A 20,308-nucleotide genomic window follows, 5' to 3' on the forward strand; every position below is an offset into this window, starting at 1 on the left:
GGCGCCGTGGCTATGACAAGAGTGCATCTAGACTGTGACAGTGCCGTGCCCTACACCCTACAACGACCGCAGCTGCACTGCCTCGATAAACTGCAGCAGGTCCCCCTTGTGCACCTCGACAAAGCTCTGGTCAAACATGTCCTGCCGCGACCCGATGCCGCTCTCCTGTGACGCCGACGTGAACGCCAGCGAGAACTTGCTGCGCGGGTTAGCCATGCCACAATCGCTGGCCTACTTTTTCCTGACGCTGTCAAACTCTGGCGCGCCAGTGAACCCCACGACAGAGTAGATGTCCTTCTCCTCGTTCAGACACGCCAGCACAAACGGCAGCGACTTGGGGTGCTTGCCATGGTGCGACTCGCCCTCGGACCACTTGTCGCGCGTCGCGTCGACGAGCCACACGGCCAGCCGGCTCAGCAGCGCCGGGTGCGAGAAGAGCCGCAGGTCGGGCCCCTCGCTCACCGCCGCGAACCGGAACGTGCGCAGCTTCTTGATCGACGCCTTGTCGAGGATCGCAGAGCCTTGCCGCACGATCGCGTGGTGCAGCGTCTTGGCCAGCGGGAGCGCGTGCCGCAGCTCCTTGATGCTGCGCGTTAGTGCCGCCCGCCTCCCCGACTCACTCGTCGCACGCATCGTACGCCGTCCAAAAGTTGGCAACGTGCCACTGCTGCTCCTTCTTCGGGTCGTCGCCCCCCTCTGGCGTCTCCCCTCTCGACACTGCTGTCGACTCGTCGCCGTTCGCCCCGCTGTTCCCAATTGGCCGCCACACTTTCAGCCCGCCGAACCACTCGCCGCCGCCGGCCCCGCCTTCCACCTCCGTCTCCAGGCGAATACCGTGCGCCGCTTCCAACAACGCTTGCAGGGCCTCGACGGCGTCCGCAGCCGACATGGCAGCCAGGAAGAAGCCGTATGACCGCATAAACGACGGGTAAACCAGCTCCACGAGCCCATACTCCGGGGCGATCGCCTCGAGCTTGTTTGGCAGGTCCCGCTTCAGCGCCATGTCCATGTGCAGGTACGATTGCTGAGCCTGCTGCAGGGGAAAACTGGGGGGTTAGCACGGCCAACGACCTACACCCACCCCATCTTGGCTAGCAACCCTCTCAACCGCTTCTTTCCCTGCTCCTTCCAGATGCCCAGCCGGCCGGCAACGTAGCCCGAGTGCAGCATCGAGTCGAACAGGTTCCAGTGGCGGAACAGGACAAACCGAAACTCGTCGCTGCTGCTGATGCGTCGGTCGTCTGGATTGGGCACCCGTGCCGTCTCGGGGTTGAGGCGCGCGACCTCGTCGGACAGCACCTCCTGGAAAATGTCATACTGATCGCGGTCGATCTGCGCAGAGGCATACTGGCAGGTAACGGCAATGATCGCCCACCAGAGGAGGTCATTGTCCGCACGCTCCAGCAACGTAGCCAGGAGATACACCACTTGCGCCGAGCTCATGCCGAATGATGTTCCTGCGTTGTAGTAGTTTTCGATTCGCCGTGCGTGGGCATCGCGCGCGGCGGGCGCCATGCGCTGGGGTGTAAGCTTGTGACGTGGGTCGGCGACATACCGTACTTCTCCTTCTCTTCTTAGGCCGCGACGACCCCTGCCGACCTCGTTTCCGGCCCTCGCCGTCCTCGTCCTCGTCCTCATCCTCTGCTTCCTCCTCCTCCTCTTCCTCGTCATCCTCCTCATCTGACTCCTCGTCGTCATCGCTATCTGCCACGTCGTTGTACTAGAACCGTCAGCATGAATCTCCATCGTATCGGCCCACCTGCAGCGCCTCCCAGCTCTTCTTGACCTCTTCCAGCTTGGACTCGTCTCCGTCGCCCCAGATCCAAATCTGGTTGCCCTCGCCGTCCTCGTCCACATTGTCCACGTCGAACAAGCTCTCCAGGGCCCATGGGCGATGCGAGTCGATGACGTGCAGGTGGACGCCCGGAGGAAGCTCAAAGAACTGTTCCAAGCTGGGCAACACGGCGCCAATGGACAGGAGGATGAGCGTGTGCAGCTGGGCGGGTCAGCGCCTGCGGCGTCCGTGCCCTACCTCCTCCGACTCGAGCGCCTCGGCCGTCTTGTCCTCGAGCTCGGCATATCCCCCGATGGGAATGATGCGGTACGGAATGTCGTCCTGTCGGAAGAGGGACACGAGAATGCGCGAGGCTAGGAGCCCGTCCTGTTGTCGTCAGCTGGCGTCACTCGCGAGGTATCTCGCCCCCGCCTGCCCCCACCGCTTGCTGCGCTCGGAGGTGGACTGTCTGTCCCACCCACCCACTCGCGAGCATTGCTCGCAAGGTAGCTCGCCTACCCACCCTCCCTCTGCGCGAGCGACACTTGGCCACCACCCTCCATCGACCTCCCCTTCCCCGTGCGCACTTACCACATCGACTCCGACGAACACAACCACCGAGCCCGAGCCCGAACCCCCTCTCCTTCGAACCCTTGACACGATCGAGCTGTACGCATCCGTGTACGTCAGCTCGAAGGGGCGGAGATCGGGCCCCGGGGGCTGGAGGAGGGGCATGGGCGGGGGAGTGTGCTCGAGTGTGCAGTGATAGAAGCGTGACCAGCGCCCGTGTGGATGTGTGGCGATGCTCTTCTCGTCGGTCAAGAGGGTGTCCCAGGTGGCCCTGTCGAGTTGATGCTGTCGAGCTGCAGCGTGATTAATGTGAGAGACGAGGGCCAGTCGTTGTTCTTTGAGTTTGGTTCTCCCTCCACCCAGCGACGCGCCCGACTTGCAGTCAACATTGAGTGAGTGGCCGTGCGGCCTGCATACGTAAAGCTGAAGGTGGACGCGTCGAGCCAGGGCGTGGCTTTTGCGTGGAAACCACGTGTCATTATGTAACAGAGCCTTGATGATCAATTGAGATGCACTGCCGGTCGCCCAGTGCCGGTCCCCTGGTATTCCAGGTATTCCAGGGCGGGGGAATGCAGGCCTGTGAGCCGACGAGTCCTTGTGCGGATTGTGCCCGTCGGTCGTCGCTGTCCGCGTCGTCGTCGTGTCGCCCCGCCAGGCCAGGGCCAAAGTCACAATCGCAGCACCAGGGTTGCCGTAAACGTCACGCCAAGACTGACGACAAGTGTCGGTCCAGTCGGTCGCACTCTCAGCCTAGCAAGCCCCTGGTCGCCTGCCTGTCGGCCGCCGCCAGCCCACCCACGCCCTCCCACGCCTGCACACGCCCAAAACAGACCGACCGGCTTCGTAAACTATGACGCCGTCGCCCTTGTTCACAGGTCTGCTCGACATTTCCCGTGCAGCAACTCGGGTAATCGACACGGCAGCAGACATCGCAGCAGAGTCGATAGTAGACTGGCATCAACAGGCAAAGTCGTCATTGCAACGTCCTTCATCCCAACAGCAGCAGCAGCAGCAACAGCAAGCTCAGCAGCAACAGCAACAGCCAGCTCAGCAGCAGCAACAGTGGGAGCAGCAGTGGGCACCGCCGGCAACTTCACCTCCCATCTACAACCCCTACTACTCACCACCACCTCTACCTCCACGACCACCTCCGCGACCAGGTTCGATCATGAGTGACACGACGTCGACCAAAACCGGCGCCACCAGCGAGAGCAAGAAGGACTCGCTGTTCCGCAAGCTGCGCGAGAATGTCGACCACGTCCAGTCGGGCATCTCGCGCCTCGGCGTCTCGGTCGCCACTACTTGGAACCCAAACCACCGCCACGACGAGGAGCATGAGAAGGAGGTCGACGCAAAGCTCGAGGCCATCCGCGACAGCCACCGCTTCAGGTCCTTTGCGCCAGACCGTCCGGGCAACCTCGTCAAGTGGCACATTGACGGACATGGTACGTTGCTGCGGAATGACGGGCTGCGCTCTCGCTGATCCTGGGCCCCAGACTACTTCTGGGCATTGTCAGAGATGATCGACTCGGCGACTGAGGTGAGCGGGGCACCAGTGGCTTGACAGCATATCTCTAACGCCTGCACAGAGTATCATGATTCTCGACTGGTGGCTCACTCCCGAGCTCTACGTGGGTGACGATCGATTCTCCCCCTAACCACCCACCCAGCTTCGCCGCCCCGCTGCATACTTCCCCGAATGGCGCCTCGACCGCCTTCTCAAGCGCAAGGCTGAGGAGGGCGTCAAGGTCTTCGTGCAGGTGTACAAGGAGGTGGGTGCCATCTGAGTCTGGTTGCGCTGACCCACCAGGTGACCGCATCCATGTCCCTTGGATCCAAGCACACAAAAGTGCATCATGCGTCCTGCGCCCCACGATGCGCACTGACAGACCCAGCACGCCCTCGAGGACCTGCATCCCAACATTGCAGTCATGCGCCACCCTGACCACTCTGGCGGTGAGATTGGCGCCACGAACCCCGTAGAGATGGGCGCTGATTTGGTGCCCCAGGCGAGCTCGTCTACTACTTCTCGCACCACGAGAAGCTGTGCATCGTCGACAACAAGGGTGCTGCTATGGGCGGTCTGGACGCGTGCTTCGGCCGCTGGGACACCCAGAACCACCCGATGGCCGATGTCCACCCCGCGCGGTTCAAGGACGCCCTCTTCCCGGGCCAAGGTCGGTGCTCGTGCCACACTCAGACGCTGACGGACCAGACTACAACAACTCGCGTATCATGGACTTCCAGACGGTGGACAAGTACACCTCCAACGCCCTCGCCATTCAGGACGCCGGCCGTATGCGTGAGTCACGCCGCACGGGCCTTGGACGAGGCTAATCTGTTAGCGTGGCACGACACATCATTGACCTTTATCGGCCCCTGTGTCGTCGATCTGGTACAGCACTTCTGCGAGCGCTGGAACTTTGTCAAGGACTTGAAGTAGGTTCAGCGACTGATGGAGCTGACACCAAAGGTACAAGCATGACCACCGTATGGAGTGGCTTGCTCTTCCTCAGCGTGAGTTGGATCGCCTGGTGCAAGTGCGACTGCTAACACCGGCTAGCCTGGGAGAGCGTGTACGCTAAGAAGCAGGCTGATAAGATGGAGAAGGATCAGCAGCTTCGTGACGACCACCCGCACCTCCACAGATGGAAGGAGGTGAGAAGAAGCGACGCGTGTTGCCGTTTTCTAACGCCCCCCAGCTCGGCCGTCAGTTTGCCCACCCCTACCACTGGCCGCCTTCGGATCTTCCTCGCGCAGCCGAGCCTGTACCGGAGGGCACCTGCCGCGTGCAGGTGCTTCGTTCGGCTGCCGACTGGAGCCACGGTGTTCTGACCGAGGACAGCATTCAAGGTGCGTGGTGGAGTGAGTCGTCGTTGCGATGCTGACACCCGGCAGAGGCGTATATCAACCTGATTCGCGAGGCCAACCACTGTATCTATATCGAGAACCAATTCTGTGAGTTGGCCTAGGTTACCCGAGATCAGTGCTGACAGTGTCCAGTGTAAGACCCCCTCTTCCCATGCCGGGCCTAACATCTCAGCATCACTACCACGCGCGTCGGAAACCCTGTCAAGAATCTCATCGGTGTGTCTTGCGTGACGGGGCCGCATCATGGCTAACCAAACCAAGGCGCCGCGCTTGTCGAGCGTATCCTGTCTGCTGCCAAGGATGGGCGCAAGTTCAAGATCTACGTTCTGATCCCCGAGGTCCCGTGAGTTGCTGGTTGCCTTCGCTGCTGACATTGCCCAGGGCTTTCGTATGTCCATTGTGTAGGGGTCGCGTCTAACACTGCAGCCCGGCAATATCCAGACCAACGCGGGTCTCAAGGCCATCATGGAGGCCCAGGTACGGCAGCGCGATGATATCCCCTGACCCGTTCAGTACCGCTCCATCAACCGCGGCGGCCAGTCGATCCTTGAGCGTGTCAAGGAGGAGGGTGTCAACCCGTGAGTCGAGTTTACCGAGCCACCCTGACGTCGTAGCGACGACTACATTACCTTCTGGAACCTCCGCAGCTTCGACCGTATCAACTCCCCTGCCGAGACCATCAAGCAGATGGAGGAGAAGGTTAGGCCGACCTTGAGAATCACTGCTGACCGCAGTCTGGTGTCACGTTCCATGAGGCCCAGGTCGCCCTCTCGCGCGTCTATGTCGGAGACCCGGGCGAGGACGCGGATGACGACGCAGTTGTGTTCATTGAAAAGTCGCACGACCAGCTTACCAAGGGAGACAACACCAACAAGAAGGGCAAGACGGCCCAGGATGCTGTCCCGCTGCCCAAGACTGTGCAGGATGTGAGTACAAGCCCCGTGTGGTGTGGGATGAGCTGACTAGTGTTCAGGCCAAGGACATCATCCACAAGTTTGAAGCTGCGGCCGTGAACGCCATCGCGGAAGTGTGAGTGGGCTTGAATGCCAGCTGGGAATGACATTAACTAACCCTTGCAGTCCCGACAACAGTGAGACCAGCGATACCTACCACCGAGCATTAAGCTGACCCCTTTCTAGTCTGCCAGGACGCACTGAAGTCAGGTGTCCATGTCAAGGCCGAGGGCTGGGCTGGGTCCGAGCAAGAGGAGCTAGACAGCTTTGTGACGGAGGTGAGGAGTGCCTGGGATGTCGACGCTGACCTCATAGCAATGCTACATCCACACAAAGCTCATGATCGTGGACGACCGCCGCGTGATCTGTGGCAGCGCCAACCTTAACGACCGTAGTCAGAAGGGCGACCATGACTCGGAGATTGCCATTGTGATTGGTACGTGCAGGCACCCTTGTCCAAAGCCCCGCTAACCCGCATCCAGAGGACACGGACATGATTGAGACGACCATGAACGGCAAGAAGTACATGGCGGGCAAGCTTGCCTCGTCTTGGCGTCGTTCCCTGATGCGCGGTGAGTCGTCAGCGGAGAGGCCATGCTAATGTCATCAGAGCACCTCGGTCTCACGCCTCCCCTCCCCGCCCAGCTTCCCACAAACCAGCCCAACGGCAACATGAAGGCCGCACCCGTCCCCAACAGCTACGACTGGGGCTCGCCCGACGACCTGTCGGTTGCTGACCCCCTCTCGGATGAGTTTGTGAACCTCTGGAACACGACCGGCAAGACGAACCGCGAGATCTTTGAGCACATCTTCCGCTGCGTCCCGACCGACAAGGTCCGCAGCTGGACCCAGTACTCGGAGTACATCCGCGCCACTGGCAGCATCAAGGTGGGCTGCTGTGGGGGATTTGCGCTGACGCCTGCAGACTGGCCATGTCGCCCACGCCGCCCTGACGGCGCAGGAGGTCAAGAACGACCTGTCCAAGATCCGCGGCCACCTCGTCGACATGCCGATCCACTTCCTCGAGGAGGAGGCGTACCTGACTGAAGGAGTGGGTTACTCGTTCGCGTTCCGTAACTAACCCCGCAGGACTTCATGTCGGTCAACTCTGTCACTCTGGCCATCTACATCTAAGCTGCTGCTCGTGCCCAGCCAGCGCTTGCCCATTCAATGCCCATTCCATGGCTAACAATGCCGTAGTAATATGTCTGTCACTATTAGTACATCGAGATGCAGACTGTGGATACTTTTCAGCACCGCACTCGCAACACGTCCGCGCGTCCGAATTACACTGTTACATCCAGATGAGACTGTGAATACGTTCTGCAGTATGGCAGAGTAGTACAGGCTAGAGATGAGGTGGTACAATATATCTATGAGGCTGCCGCTGTCGCTGCCGCAGATCGCACGGGGATGCTCTCGGCAGACTCGTCCCCGCTGGCGCTACCGCTGCTGCGGTTCTGGTTTTGCAGTCCGGGGACAGGCTTGCGCCTGACGTTTCGAGGGGAGGTGGGCGAGTTGGGCCCGTTGGGGTCACCAAACTCAAAGTTTGCTGTCGCGGGGGAGAGGGGGACGCCCGTCGTGGCCGCGTTCAGCGACCCAGCCGGGCCGTGCGAGCGGGGCGGGGGAGGGATCGGCATGACCGTGTGGCCGGCGGCCGCGGCCATGTCGGCTGGGGTGAAGTGCTTGTGCGTGGTGGAGAAGGGCGTCGAGATGTTGATGGCCGACACCTCGCCGTCGTCCTTGCCGCGGCGGCCGCCAAACGAGAACAGACGCGAGGCGAACCCGTCCTTGGTCTTGGCCGGGGCTGTTGCCGTGTGCACTTCAGGGCTAGGGCCGTTGAGCGCTCCAAACTCGTTCGCACCCGTGTCCGGAAGACTGCGGGTGGGGAACGGCGGGCTTCGCATGCTGTTGAAGGAGGTGGGGGGCGGCTGCATTGACTGTGGGTTGGCGGGGAGCAGGCCGACAGGGATCGGCGGCTCGTCGGCAGGGATGAGCGGCGACGAAATGTTGGGGTCGCCGCCACGGTTCGGGTCGACCGGGTAGACTGGCCAGTTCCCAGAAGGAGCCTTAGACTTGGGGCGCAGCATGACCTTTGAGCTTGCCCTGCGAAGGCCGCGTAAGCTCATCGAAGGCGGACGTTGACGCCCTGGCGTAGTCGGCATGGTGCCGCTGGAGATGGTACCAGGAGACGGCGTGACTGGAATGGATCCAAGTGGAGGCGTGTTGGGCACCTTGACAGTGCCAACCTTTTCGGTCGCAAGGTACATGGACGGGACCTCGGGGGTGGAGAGGTCGGGGGTAGGAGGACGGGGTGGCCGCTTCGGCGCTTCAGACTTTGCGCTCTTGATCGAGTGGTCACTGCCACGCTGGGCCATCTCGTGGTGAAGCTTGTTGGAGCCAGAAGTGGAGCGGGTGTGCCTCATTGCCCTTGCCTCTGGGTCGGCCGCTGCCATCGACGTGTGGTTCGAAGGGGGCGACGTGCTCGCCGAACCCGTTGACATGTGGGCGTCTGGGTACCGCTTTCCTGGTGGGACGAGGGGAGAGTGGCGGCGAGGGCTCTCTGGCTGCAGATAAGGAAGTCTGCTAGAGCCACGGCGGGGCAGAGCTGCGCCCGCTCCATTGAAGCCCGAACCAAGGCCCGCCGGGTTGAGAGGCGAAGTCTTGTCGCCGACGCCTCGACGCTGCTGCAGCGCGGAAGTCGTGTTGAAGTGAATGTCTCGAGGGGAGAGATCGCGCATGACTGCTCGGCGGGTTAGAAACGTAACAAAACTAAGGACATCCACTTACGCTTCTCCAGGTTGTTGAGCTGATCGGCCATGACAATGCCACTGCCGCGGTGGTCGGACGGTGAAAGCTGAGGCGAGAGCAGGCCTGGGCTGTCGGGGGTGACGCTGGTGGGCAGGCCACGCTCCAAGCCGGGGACGCCATTGGGAGAAGGGCGCTGGAGCGCGATCGGGCTCGCCAAGAGGTCGGTGCTGCTGCGATGGGCATCGAGCATGGCCACGACATCGCCGAGTTCACTGCGCTCGCCGTCCTCCGAGAGATGTTGAGACTGCCTGATGCCGTTGGGCGCGACCGCGCGATTGAGGCCCAGTGCACGGAGGTCGCCGTCGTTGAGCTCGCGTGAGGTGGAAGGCGGGTCGTCGTCGTAGGAGCAGGAAGAATCGGCCATAGCAGCGTATCCGACAGCGGCGGCCGCTGCCTCGGCCAGCTCGGCCTGTTCGCGTTCCTCCATCTCACGCTGCTGGCGCTCCCTCTCGGCCTTCGTCGCCGCTTCGCGCTGCTCGGCTTCACGAACCCGCTCCTGCTCCAGCTGCTCTCGCTTGAGACGCTCTTCCTCCTCGACGCGCTCTCGCTCGAGCCGTTGCTGGAGCTCGATGCGCTCTTGCTCGATCCTCTCCTGCTCGAGACGCTGGGCTTCGATGCGCTCTTGCTCGACGCGCTGCGCCTCCAGACGCCTGTCCTCTTGCACCTTGCGCTCCTGTTCCAAGCGCACTTGCTCGAGGCGCTCGGCTTCGAGGCGTTCTTGCTCCAATCGCTCGGCCTCTAGACGCTCGTTCTCGATTCGCTCCGCCTCCAGGCACTGCTGTTCGAGTCGTTCCGCCTCCAGGCGCTCCTGCTCGAGCCGTGCCGCCTCCAAGCGCTCCTGTTCCAGCCGTTCTGCCTCGAGTCGCTCTGCCTCCAGGCGCTCCTGCTCCAGGCGTTCTTGTTCCAGGCGCTCTTGTTCTATCCGCTGAGCCTCCAGCCTCTCCTGCTCCTGCCGTTCCAGCTCTTGCTGTTCCAACAGTCGCTGCTGCTCCAATCGTTCGGCCTCAGCCCTCTCGGCCTCGAGTTCCAAGTCGCGCAGGAAGCGCGGCCGTTCGTCGTTGAGCTTGCCGACAAGCGCCAGTTCGCGAACTGCACCCTCGGCGCCCAGCTTGCGAGATGGTCCCCCTGAGCGGAGCCACCCCTCGAACCAAGGCGCCTCGTCGGGATCAACGTCGAACTCGATGACCCCGAACAGTGATGTCGACGGGGGAATGCTGGCTGTTGTGGACGCCGGCGTTCTGGGAGAGAATGACGAGACTGATGAGGATGTCTGAGACGAGTTTGAGGGGAACCTCGACTCGGGCGGGTTCGAGATGTTTCGGACTCGGTGGTGGTGATGGTTGGTATGGGGGAGGATCGGGTCGGGGGCTGGAGTGAGCGGGCCGAGGGAGGGATTGGCAGAAGGTGGAGAGGTGAGGGCCTTTTTGGGCGTCGCCGCCGGGGTGTTTGTCGGCGAGTTGGTCGATCTAAAAGAGTTGCAGGGGAACAATGTGCTCCAGGCCGACGCGGAGATCTGAGGACCGACGTCGAGGTCGGTCGTGGTGCCATAGCTCGCCGACGACTCACGGGAACCGTGAGACTCTGCCGGCAGCTGAGGTCCGAGGTACACTGTGATGCCAGCTATTGAAGGAAGGCCGAACTCGTGTGCGATGGCAACCAGCATCATGTTGAGGGTGGGCTGCAGGGGGATGAGTCGGCCACGACGCCAGCGCCGAAGCCGCTCGCGCTCCACGCTGAGGTCGGGCGACCCAGATTGTTGCCGAACGAGGAGGGAAGCCGGTGGGATGACGGCGACGGCCTGCGACTGCGGAGTGCCTGTCCGTGGATATGACCCAGTCCGAGGAGAGCCAGTCAGCTCACGGTCCCGGAACGGTGACGGCGCTTCTGGGAGACTGGGAATGACGATGCCAAACGTCTGGGCGATGCGGCCGAGCTGGGCTGGTGTTAAGGGGTTCCTTGGCGGAGGGTAGTACCGAGGCGTGGGCGAGTGCATGCCGTCGTCGTCGTCGTGCTCGGCATGGGAGGCGGCGCCGCTGGACATGGCCCGCTCCTTGCCCTTTATGCTTGTCGGTGTTGGGTACGAGTGGTGGAGCTGAGGGGAGCCAAAGTGCGATGGGCCTCCTGGCTTTGTGCTAGGTCGAGCGTGGCCGCCATGCTGCGCGACTGGTACTGGGATGCTCGAGGCAAAGGCGGCCAACGGCGGGGGAGGCGAGGCGAGGGAGAAGCGCGGTGAGCGCGCCGTGCCGGGCGGGCTGGCAAAGCGCGCCGACGACGGAGGGGGAGGCCAGGCAACGAGCTCGTCGTGGATGATGGGAGCATTCGAGCCGAGGGCAAGTGTCGGTGTTGGTGACAATGGCGGCGATGTTCCAAAGCGCGAGCTCGATGGTGGTGGTGGCCATGCTACGAGGGGGTCTCGCAAGACTGGGGCATTGGACCCGATCGCCATTGCGAATGCGTCTTGTTGTGGATGATCAACGCTGGCAACAATGCGCTCACCACGTCGATAAAGTGGAGGGGGAGGGGGAGGGGGAAGGGAAGGGAAGGGCGCGCGCGCTCGGGGCGGGGCCGGGGGGTTGGGTGGATGGCGCGCGGCGCTCGACGGGGAAACCGGGCTCGGGGCTCGTCAATGGGTCGGTCGGGGAGGCGCGTCGGGCGGTCTTGATTGAGTTGAGGAATGAAATCGGAGTGCCGGGGAGGGATGAAGGAGCGTGTCTGTCTGTCTGTCGGCTCTCTATCGTCGAGCTGATGGCATGCTGCTGTTTGTTGTTGTTGATGGCGACGCGTCGATGGCAATGATGAGCCGCCCGAATCAAAAGCCGACGTGTACGTGAGAAGGTGATGGAGATTGTGTTGCTAAGATTGTCGTGTGTGTGTGTTGTCTCAAAGGAAGGGAGCAAGGGGAGGGGAGGAAGAGGGGCGTGCGTCTATGGGTCTAGGTAGGTCTGGGCTGGCTCGTGTCTGCCGTTAATGAGAAATGCTGGGTGCGGTGTAGGTGGGCGCGGCGCGGTCTTTCTTTGAACGGGGATGCCTGCCGGCCAGGGTTCAAAGTCCAAACATCATGCACGCACTTTGTCATACTCTGCCCTCGACGCGTGAAAAGGACAGCGACATGCAGCGCACGCGGGGAGGGGCAGCAGCAGCAGCCAACGCTGACGAGCAAGGAGGTGCACTGCCAGGGTCTTTTGCCTAGACGCTACATTTTTCAGTCTCGATCTCGGAGTTGGCCCCTGGAGCCAGAGCAGAGCAGAGCAGTGCGCGTGCGCGTGCAGCAAGCGTCAATCACAACAAAGTGACAGACGAGGTCGCCGGCCGACATCAACACGGGACCTGGGGACCTGGCACAGTTGCTCTCTCGGGTCGTGCTCGCTGCAACCCTCCTCTGCGGCCTCGCGGCCTCTTTCCGGCTCCTCGCGTTTCAACCAACACTGGCAAAAGGTACAATGTTGACAGCAGCAACGAGGGGGAGACGAGGGGGCATGGCAACGACGCGCCGCGCCGCGCCGCGAAGGTGGCCTGTGCGCGCCGGGCGTCGTGCGCCACGACGACCCAGATCGACGACACGGGCTAAAACGGGCGCAGGGGGAGGGGGGGGGCACGACGACGGCATGCTCGCGGCGGGCGGCGCGCTGCAGGCCGGTGCCGGTGATGGCATGCGCTGTGCATTGCGTGTCGACCACATTCCCCCTCCCTGCGCGTGCACTCTACTGCCCTGCGGCACAAGAGCAGCAGCAGCGAGCAGCAGCACACGCGCGCGCGCACGCACGCCGAGGACTAGCGTCGGTCACCTGCGACCCCTGGCTGGCTCGGCTCGCTTTGCCCCCCCCCAAACGGGGTGAGCACCGATTCCACCCTGGATGCCGTTTCATTGGCACACTGCCCAAAGAGTGAAAAGGGGACATCGGCGCGGGCGGGTGACGAGCCAGCTGCTACAAACAGCAACCAGTAGCCAGGCCAAGCAGCATGCATGCCGGCGGAGTGATCGCTGAGCCAGGAGACACGACGGCCAGGACAATGCAAGCATGATGCCCGCAGCTGCCTCGGCGCGGCTTGGTCGCGGAGGCAGAATGGTTCTGCGCCACCAGGTTCCAGCCATAGTCGCCGCTGCCTCCAGCACTACGGTCCGTCCAGCAAGCCCACCCACCCAGTGGCCACCTGGAGACCCCATACTGGACGGCCCGGCCGTCAGCCTCACTCATTGGGCTGGCGGCTGACGGCGCCACGGCCTATGCATAGTTGCTGCCCCTGTGCACTGGGCGCCCAATGGCCAGTCTGCGGGCACGCTGAGCAAACGTGGTATGCTGCATGCAACGGGCGGGGCCATGCGCTGTGGGATGGGCAGTGAAGTAGAATTGTAGAAGCCCGTCGCCGCGGTGGCAAGTGCCAGCAGCCACGCCGCCCACCTCGCCTCCACCCAGCTGACTGCCCAGGTTTCCAAGCTTCCAACTGTTCGGCAACCGGCCAACAACGACCTCGAAATCACCCCCAGCCGCCATCGGCTTCTTCCTTCTACCTTGCACATCACCCACACCGCTCCTTTCGAACTCATCTACGACGCACCCCCCACCCCCCGCCCATGGTCCACATCCCGCGCTTCGCGCGCCTCTTCCTCGTCGCGGCGGCCGTCATCACCATCCCCACGCTCTACCTGTTCTACCCGCACGAGTTCAGCCTGTCGTCCAGCGACATTGACGCCGGCGGCATCGACCAGGAGCACTACCGCGAGCCCGTGCCGCAGCATGTGCCGCCCAAGCCGCACCTCGAGGACGAGGAGGTGCGGAATGTGGTGTTTGACTCGGGCGACAAGGACGCGACCCCGCCGCCAGGACAACAGCCGCCCACCGAGCCCGTCAAGGCGCATGGGCACAAGCAGGCCGCGCCGGACAAGCCCGCGGGGGATATCTCAAACGACGTGCTCACGGGCCAGGTCATCATGCCGCACCTGGGCAACGAGACGGCCAAGTGGGTTGGGTGTCGGGGTTGTGTTGCTGACGAGCAGGGCCGAGCTTGGCCGTGCCGCCTGGCGCGTTCTCCACCTCATGACACTGCGGTTCCCGGATGTGAGTCGCCCCTGCTGTGCTCGCCGACCCCGCTCACGCCGCAGAAACCAACGGCCGACGACCGCGAAACGCTCAAAAACTACTTCCACCTCTTCGCCCGCCTCTACCCGTGCGGCGAGTGCGCGGCCCACTTCCAGAAAATGCTCAAGGAGTACCCTCCCCAGACGAGCAGCCGCAAGTCGGCGTCGCTCTGGCTGTGCAGCCTGCACAACAAGGTCAACGAGCGGCTCGGCAAGCCCGAGTTTGACTGCTTGACGCTGGACGCGACGTACGACTGCGGGTGCGGCGACAACAGCACCAACACGACGACGAGCGCGAGCCCCGGCGCGACGGGCAACACTGCGCCGCTGCCGACGACAGCGGACGCGGCGGCGCACCAGCTCGACCCGGTGCACGAGGACTAGGGAGGATCACTGTAGTGTACGCATGTATTCATAGGGATACCAGGGCTGCCTGGTCGCCTGCCGCTGCCTCCGCCTAAGCGGGGATAGGCGCGCCCGCCGCAATCTCCTCCTTGCTGATGATCTCCTTGCCAGTCTTGGCAATCTTCTCGGTGATAGTCTCGAAGGGGGGAGCGAGGGGCCGAAGACGACGACCTTCTGCGTCTCGAGGGAGACAGTGTAGCCGTTGGCTGGGGTGTCAGCGCCTGCGTCCTTCCGGGGCCTACGGCCGGCCCAAAGCACACTCACGCGCCTCAATGTTCTTCTTGAGCACGCGGTCGATGGCGCCGGAGCACCCGCCGCACGTCATCTTGACGGTGTAGTTGTAGGCTGGGCCGGTGGTCTGCGGGCGAGCGCGTCAGCGCGAGCGAGAGCGGCGGTGTTGGGCGCGGGGCAGCGTCGAGGTGCTTGCACGCAGATACCCACCCACGGGCGCAGACTCACTGCCATTGTGATAATGTCCTTTGGGGGAATGCAATGCTGAAGTCGGATTTATGTTTGGCGGGCCAGGTATGCCAGGTATCTGATAATAGGTACACGCCGCCGCGCGGATGAGTAAGTCTGATTCGCAGAAGGCGTCATCGCAACGTGGCGAATGTGGCCCCGGCGTGCGGCACTTGTGCCTTCGCAGCCGGGCTGCGCGCGGCATTTTGGCGGGGAGTGTGCACTGGCTGCATCAGCATGCCGCGGCTGCGCTGTACAATGCTTGCGCGACAACTGCGGCGTGCATGCACCGGCGCGAGTTGTGCGACTGCGTCGACGGCACCCGTCGTGCAGCGGATTTAGGCGAAAGGACACTGCGAAGTACTCTGCGCTAGAGGCGACCCTCGCAGTCACGCCAGCAGCCACGGCAGCGCCACATCGATGCGTCTACAGCTCTACAGTCGGCTCTCTACCGCTGAGCGCGGCCACCCGGCCGCCAGATGTGCGCCCAGAGGCGCGCGAGCTTGCTACGCATGGCGGGCTTGTGGGCTGTGACCCCGCTGTGGGTGGTTTGTGGACGCGCCTGTGGGCGTTTCACCACGCCGTGCTCGTGTCCCACGCTGCGACCATCGGCTCAGCATCAGGTGTCAAGACACGCCGCCCCCTACACCTCGGCAGGATACAGCAGCCTCAACGTATTGTCCCACGCCGCCGTGGCGAGCTCCTCGACCGGGATGCCGCGGATCCCAGCGACGATGTGCGCGATCGTGATCACCTGGAGTGTCAGTGTCGGCTACAGAACAAGTTCACGCCGGCCCACCTCGGCAGGCTCGTTCCGCCCCTTCACCCCCTTGCCCTCGACAAACTTCTCCGGCTTGACCTTGTCGACGACCACCAGCCCCTTGGGGATGTACTTGTGCGACGCGTGCGTCGTCGTTACGCTGCACCACGGCGCGTCCGTCTCGAGCAGGATGCGGTCGAGGGGGATGACCTTGACGTTGTCGACATTCTCCTGCGTCTTCATCGAGCAGCCGTTGACGCCGATGTAGAAGCCCATGTCGAGCTGGGGTCAGCCCGCGCCACCAGAATCAACTCACAAGCTCCTGCAGCTCGGCCTTTGTCCCCGTGAAGCTGTGCACCACGCCACCCGCCCAGCTAGGCCCGTACCCCACCTCCTTGAGGATGCGGACAAAGTCGGCGTGCGCCTCGGGGTGGCGGTCGTGGAGGAACAGGGGAAGGTGGTACTTCTGCGACAGGCGGAGGAGGCGCGGGAGGTGCTTGAGCTGTGTCTCGCGCGGTGCAAACTTGAGCCGGTCGTAGTCTGGGGGTTAGTGGTGAAAGCAGAGGGCCTCGCACCACTTACCCAGGCCAACCTCCCCAATCGAGATGATGCGCTTGGCGCCGCCCTCCTTCCTATCCTCGTCGATAAGCGCCCCAAGCTCGGCAAAGTAGCCGTCCTCGCCGCCCTTGTGCTTGTCGATCTCCGAGGTGCTCGTCGGGTGGCAGCCAGCAGTGGAGTGAAGGTCTGAGTGGGTCAGAGATGCTGGTGTTTCAGTACCCACTGTACTTCGTCGCGAGGTCCAGCACGAGGCGCGACTCCTTCAGCGACGTGCCGGTGAGGAGCTGGCGCGTGACACCCGCTGCGTGGGCGCGCTGCACGACCGCCTCGAGGTCGTCGTCGTGGCGGCGCTTGCCGTGGTACTTGCCACGGAACATGCCGTCGCCGAGGTTAACAGCAATGTCTGGGCGGTCAGGTGGGAGTTCGAGGGAGAGCCAACTGACCTGTAAACTGCATGGTATTCCGAGTGAATGCGGTGGAGATGGCGCGGGAGAGGGGTACTTTGGATAGCAGCTTGTCGGTATGTGGTTCCAGGAACGACGTCAAGTCGGCCCGGGTTTTGTATCAGTTCTAGCTCTAAGATTGCGAGTCAAACGCCAACGCGTCGTGTCTTGCGGGTATCAGTCGCCTTCCCGATCAAGAGATGGCGATGCAAGAGCGGGAAGGGCCGGTTCCGATGATGTGCAGGGAGATGTCAACAATCGAGTCGGATCAAAAGCGTCACAGCGTCACTGCACACCAAGTGGACGTGCAAGGTGGAGGCTGCGATTGGCGCTAATGCCGCTACCTCCGAGCGGTGGCAGACTTCGGCGAGATCCATCACCCACTTCACTGAAATGTCCACAACCATCGTCAACATCCTCCATCCACCTCTGTTGACTCGTACACCCGCCCGCGAGGGCCAAAACGCAACATGACCGACCCGGTACCGTCCCTCATCGACGACCTCAAGGCGTGGTTCCCGCTCACGGCGCCGATCCCCAACCCGGCGTCGCACCCAGAGCTCATCCGCATCGTCGACCTCGCGACCGAGGAGGACCTGTTGCACAACCCCGACAACCTTCGCGCATGGCTCAACCACATCGAGCACATCCGCAGCCGCATCAACAAGACGCTCCCGCCAAAGAACCACGAGCCGTCCCCCGAGGAGCGCATCCTTGGCCCCTTGGCGTCTCCCGCCGCGCGCGATGGGCTCAAGGAGCTCGTGTTCGTGTACGAGCGCGCGCTCGCCGTCTTCCCGACCAGCTACAAGCTCTGGAAGTCGTACTTTGTCACACGGCAGGAGTTTGTGCTCGGCGACCTCACCGAGGACGCCAAGAAGGCGCGCGCAAAGCAGGCCAAGCGCGGCGCGGGCTACAAGACGAATGTGCAGGAGATCCTCGACGACACCGAGGAGGTCAACCAGTGGGAGGGCGCGCTCGATGGCGTGGTCGGCTACGACGAGTGGCGCGCGCTCTTCGCGACGGGCGAGCGCATGCTCGGGTGGCTCAGCCACCTCCCCGTGCCGTGGCTGCTCCACCTGAGCATGATCCTCCACCCCAACTGCCCGGCCACCTTCAAGCGCACGTACGCGCGCAGGACGTTTGACCGTGCGCTGAGGACGCTCCCGCCAAGTCTCCACGGTCGTATCTGGGGTCTCTACCTCCGCTGGGCCGAGCTCGTTGGTGGCGAGGCGGGGGAGCGTGTCTGGCGCCGTTACCTCAAGGTGGGTGGGGAAGCCGGGGACAGTGCTGACGACTGCAGATTGACTCGTCGCTCACGGAGCGGCACATCGCGTACCTGCTCGAGGCCGAGCCCCCCCGCCCTCTCGCTGCGGCAAAGTACCTGCTGTCGCTCGCACGGAGAGCACAGAAGAACCTGTACTCGTCGTTGGAGGGCAAGTCGCCATACCAGCTGTTTGTCGACTTCCTCGAGCTCGTGGAGAAGTATGCCGACGATGTCGGCATGGACGAGGAGCAGACACTGGAGCTGCAAGCGACGAGACAGGCGGTTGAGGAGGCGACGGCAGGAGGCGAGGGATCGGAGGCGCCAAAGGACGACGTGGCGAGCGTTGAAGGACGGTTGATGCGCATCGCCGGCCCACCAGTGCCTACGTCGTCAGTAGCGACCCTTCACAAGCCAACAAAAGGAATAGGAGGAGGGGCGGGAGCCGATTCTAACGACTTGCCATACGACGAAGATACCGACCCGTCCAACACGCGCCTGCTGGATGTCGAGGGCATCGTGTACCGCGACGGCTTGGAGGTCTACAAGGACCAGGCTGGTCGTTTGTGGACTGGGTTGGCGACGTACTGGATCAAGCGGGGCGAGCTGGACCGGGCGACTGCGACGTTTGAGAAGGGCCTCGCCGAGGTTGTCACCATCCGCGACTTTACGCAAATCTTCGACGCGTACGCCGAGTTCTCGGAGACCATGGTGTCGACGCTTATGGACGCCCTGGCCGACGAGGACAACCTCGAGGACGAGGACTTTGACGCCGAGGAGACCGAGGCGGAGCTGGATCAGCGCATGAAGAGCTTCGAGGAGTTGATGGACCGCCGACCCTTCCTCGTCAACGACGTGCTCCTGCGCCGAAACCCCAACGAGGTGGTCGAGTGGGAGAAGCGCGTGGCATTGCACGGAGACAACGACAAGGAGGTTGTGGAGACCTACCTCCGCGCCATCGACACGATCAACCCGCGGAAAGCGACCGGCCCGCTGTACCCCCTTTACGTCAACTTTGCCAAGTTCTACGAGGAGGGCGGTTCCGTCGACGCCGAGACTGGCGAGCCAAGAAACGAGCCAGACCTCGACGCGGCGCGCAAGATCTTCGAGAAGGCTATCAAGGTGCCGTTCAAGGCGGTCGACGAGCTGGCCGAGACTTGGTGCGAGTGGGCCGAGCTGGAGCTCAGGAATGAGAACTACGACGAGGCCATCCGCCTTATGCAGCGCGCCACCACCGTTCCGAAGAACACCAAAGTCGACTACTACAACGACAACCTGCCGCCGCAGTCGCGCCTGTTCAAGGCGCTCAAGCTGTGGTCGTTCTACTCGGACCTGGAAGAGTCGATCGGCACAGTTGAATCGACCAAGGCTGTCTACGACAAGATCATGGAGCTCAAGATTGCCAACGCGCAGACGATTGTCAACTACGCGGCCTTCCTCGAGGAGAACAAGTACTTTGAAGAGTCGTTCAAGGTGTACGAGCGCGGCATCGAGCTGTTCCACTTCCCGATCGCGTTCGAGATCTGGAACATTTACCTGTCCAAGTTTGTCAAGCGGTACGGCGGCCAGAAGCTCGAGCGCACGCGCGACCTGTTCGAGCAGGCCCTGGAGAACTGCCCGGCAAAGTTCTGCAAGCCGCTGTACCTGATGTACGCCAAGCTCGAGGAGGAGCACGGCCTGGCCAAGCGTGCCATGGGCATCTACGACCGTGCGACGCAGACGGTCCAGGACTCGGACAAGTTCGAAATGTACACGATCTACCTCGCCAAGGCCACCGCCAACTTTGGCCTCCCCGCCACGCGCCCGATTTACGAGCGCGCGCTCGAGCAGCTGCCCGACCGGGAGACGGCAACGATCTGCAGACGCTTTGCGCAGATGGAGCGCAAGCTGGGCGAGATCGACCGCGCACGTGCGATTTACGCGCACGCCAGCCAGTTCTGCGACCCGCGCACGCACGCCGACTTCTGGTCCGAGTGGAACGCGTTCGAGGTGGACACTGGGTCCGAGGACACGTTCCGCGAGATGCTGCGTATCAAGCGTGCGGTGCAGGCGTCGTTCAACACGGACAGCGCGTTTGTCGCAGCCCAGACGGCGGCGGCGGCCAACGGCGGCGAGAAGCCGACCGACATCGCGGCCGCGGCCGCGCGCGACGCCGCCGACCCAATGGCGGCGATGGAGAAGGAGCTGGGCGACTCTGCGCCCGCCGCGCGGGGCGGCGCGCCGGCGTTCGTCGCGTCGAGCCTCAAGCCGGCCGCGCAGCACGAGCAGGCAGCCGACGCGTCGACGGCCAACCCCGACGCGATCAACATTGACGACGACGAGTTCTAGTGTATCTGCACTATGCATGATGTTTTATTAGCGAGCCG

The 20,308-nt window shown here is 63.0% G+C and overlaps 7 protein-coding genes across 7 annotated transcripts; 3 read left to right on the forward strand and 4 right to left on the reverse strand.

Annotated features, from left to right (window-relative positions):
* Positions 1 to 57: 57 nt before the first annotated feature.
* CDC45 (DNA replication initiation factor cdc45) lies at positions 58 to 2,509 on the reverse strand (the record flags this gene model as incomplete). The annotated part of the gene is made up of 8 exons (XM_069353604.1): positions 58 to 199; positions 236 to 586; positions 621 to 1,046; positions 1,082 to 1,518; positions 1,556 to 1,720; positions 1,760 to 1,996; positions 2,033 to 2,161; positions 2,366 to 2,509. The coding sequence occupies 8 exons, from the start codon at positions 2,507 to 2,509 to the stop codon at positions 58 to 60; spliced, it is 2,031 nt and encodes a 676-aa protein (XP_069208246.1).
* Positions 2,510 to 3,512: 1,003 nt separating this feature from the next.
* Q8F55_005109 (uncharacterized protein) lies at positions 3,513 to 7,302 on the forward strand (the record flags this gene model as incomplete). Its single annotated transcript, XM_069353605.1, has 27 exons — positions 3,513 to 3,789; positions 3,841 to 3,884; positions 3,934 to 3,975; positions 4,015 to 4,116; positions 4,155 to 4,193; positions 4,240 to 4,300; positions 4,354 to 4,521; positions 4,560 to 4,646; positions 4,690 to 4,783; positions 4,818 to 4,861; positions 4,908 to 5,002; positions 5,047 to 5,197; positions 5,243 to 5,302; positions 5,477 to 5,558; positions 5,597 to 5,603; positions 5,642 to 5,692; positions 5,729 to 5,793; positions 5,830 to 5,914; positions 5,950 to 6,141; positions 6,189 to 6,244; positions 6,295 to 6,305; positions 6,355 to 6,446; positions 6,484 to 6,604; positions 6,651 to 6,740; positions 6,779 to 7,056; positions 7,094 to 7,219; positions 7,258 to 7,302. The coding sequence occupies 27 exons, from the start codon at positions 3,513 to 3,515 to the stop codon at positions 7,300 to 7,302; spliced, it is 2,565 nt and encodes an 854-aa protein (XP_069208247.1).
* Positions 7,303 to 7,541: 239 nt separating this feature from the next.
* Positions 7,542 to 11,425, reverse strand: Q8F55_005110 (uncharacterized protein; the record flags this gene model as incomplete). The annotated part of the gene is made up of 2 exons (XM_069353606.1): positions 7,542 to 8,911; positions 8,959 to 11,425. 2 exons carry the CDS (start codon positions 11,423 to 11,425, stop codon positions 7,542 to 7,544), a joined length of 3,837 nt encoding a protein of 1,278 aa, XP_069208248.1.
* A 2,127-nt stretch (positions 11,426 to 13,552) lies between these two features.
* On the forward strand, positions 13,553 to 14,440 carry Q8F55_005111 (uncharacterized protein; the record flags this gene model as incomplete). Its single annotated transcript, XM_069353607.1, has 3 exons — positions 13,553 to 13,938; positions 13,976 to 14,036; positions 14,081 to 14,440. 3 exons carry the CDS (start codon positions 13,553 to 13,555, stop codon positions 14,438 to 14,440), a joined length of 807 nt encoding a protein of 268 aa, XP_069208249.1.
* Positions 14,441 to 14,513: 73 nt separating this feature from the next.
* On the reverse strand, positions 14,514 to 14,926 carry ATX1 (Cytosolic copper metallochaperone; the record flags this gene model as incomplete). Its single annotated transcript, XM_069353608.1, has 4 exons — positions 14,514 to 14,597; positions 14,633 to 14,667; positions 14,726 to 14,819; positions 14,921 to 14,926. 4 exons carry the CDS (start codon positions 14,924 to 14,926, stop codon positions 14,514 to 14,516), a joined length of 219 nt encoding a protein of 72 aa, XP_069208250.1.
* Positions 14,927 to 15,563: 637 nt separating this feature from the next.
* Positions 15,564 to 16,694, reverse strand: Q8F55_005113 (uncharacterized protein; the record flags this gene model as incomplete). The annotated part of the gene is made up of 6 exons (XM_069353609.1): positions 15,564 to 15,674; positions 15,720 to 15,962; positions 15,997 to 16,220; positions 16,263 to 16,424; positions 16,462 to 16,641; positions 16,682 to 16,694. The coding sequence occupies 6 exons, from the start codon at positions 16,692 to 16,694 to the stop codon at positions 15,564 to 15,566; spliced, it is 933 nt and encodes a 310-aa protein (XP_069208251.1).
* Positions 16,695 to 17,151: 457 nt separating this feature from the next.
* SYF1 (pre-mRNA-splicing factor syf1) lies at positions 17,152 to 20,270 on the forward strand (the record flags this gene model as incomplete). Its single annotated transcript, XM_069353610.1, has 2 exons — positions 17,152 to 17,943; positions 17,982 to 20,270. The coding sequence occupies 2 exons, from the start codon at positions 17,152 to 17,154 to the stop codon at positions 20,268 to 20,270; spliced, it is 3,081 nt and encodes a 1,026-aa protein (XP_069208252.1).
* Between the last annotated feature and the right edge of the window lie 38 nt (positions 20,271 to 20,308).

Source organism: Vanrija albida (genome assembly GCF_041260175.1).
Source record: "Vanrija albida strain AlHP1 chromosome Unknown contig_4, whole genome shotgun sequence".
Lineage (NCBI taxonomy): Eukaryota > Fungi > Basidiomycota > Tremellomycetes > Trichosporonales > Trichosporonaceae > Vanrija > Vanrija albida.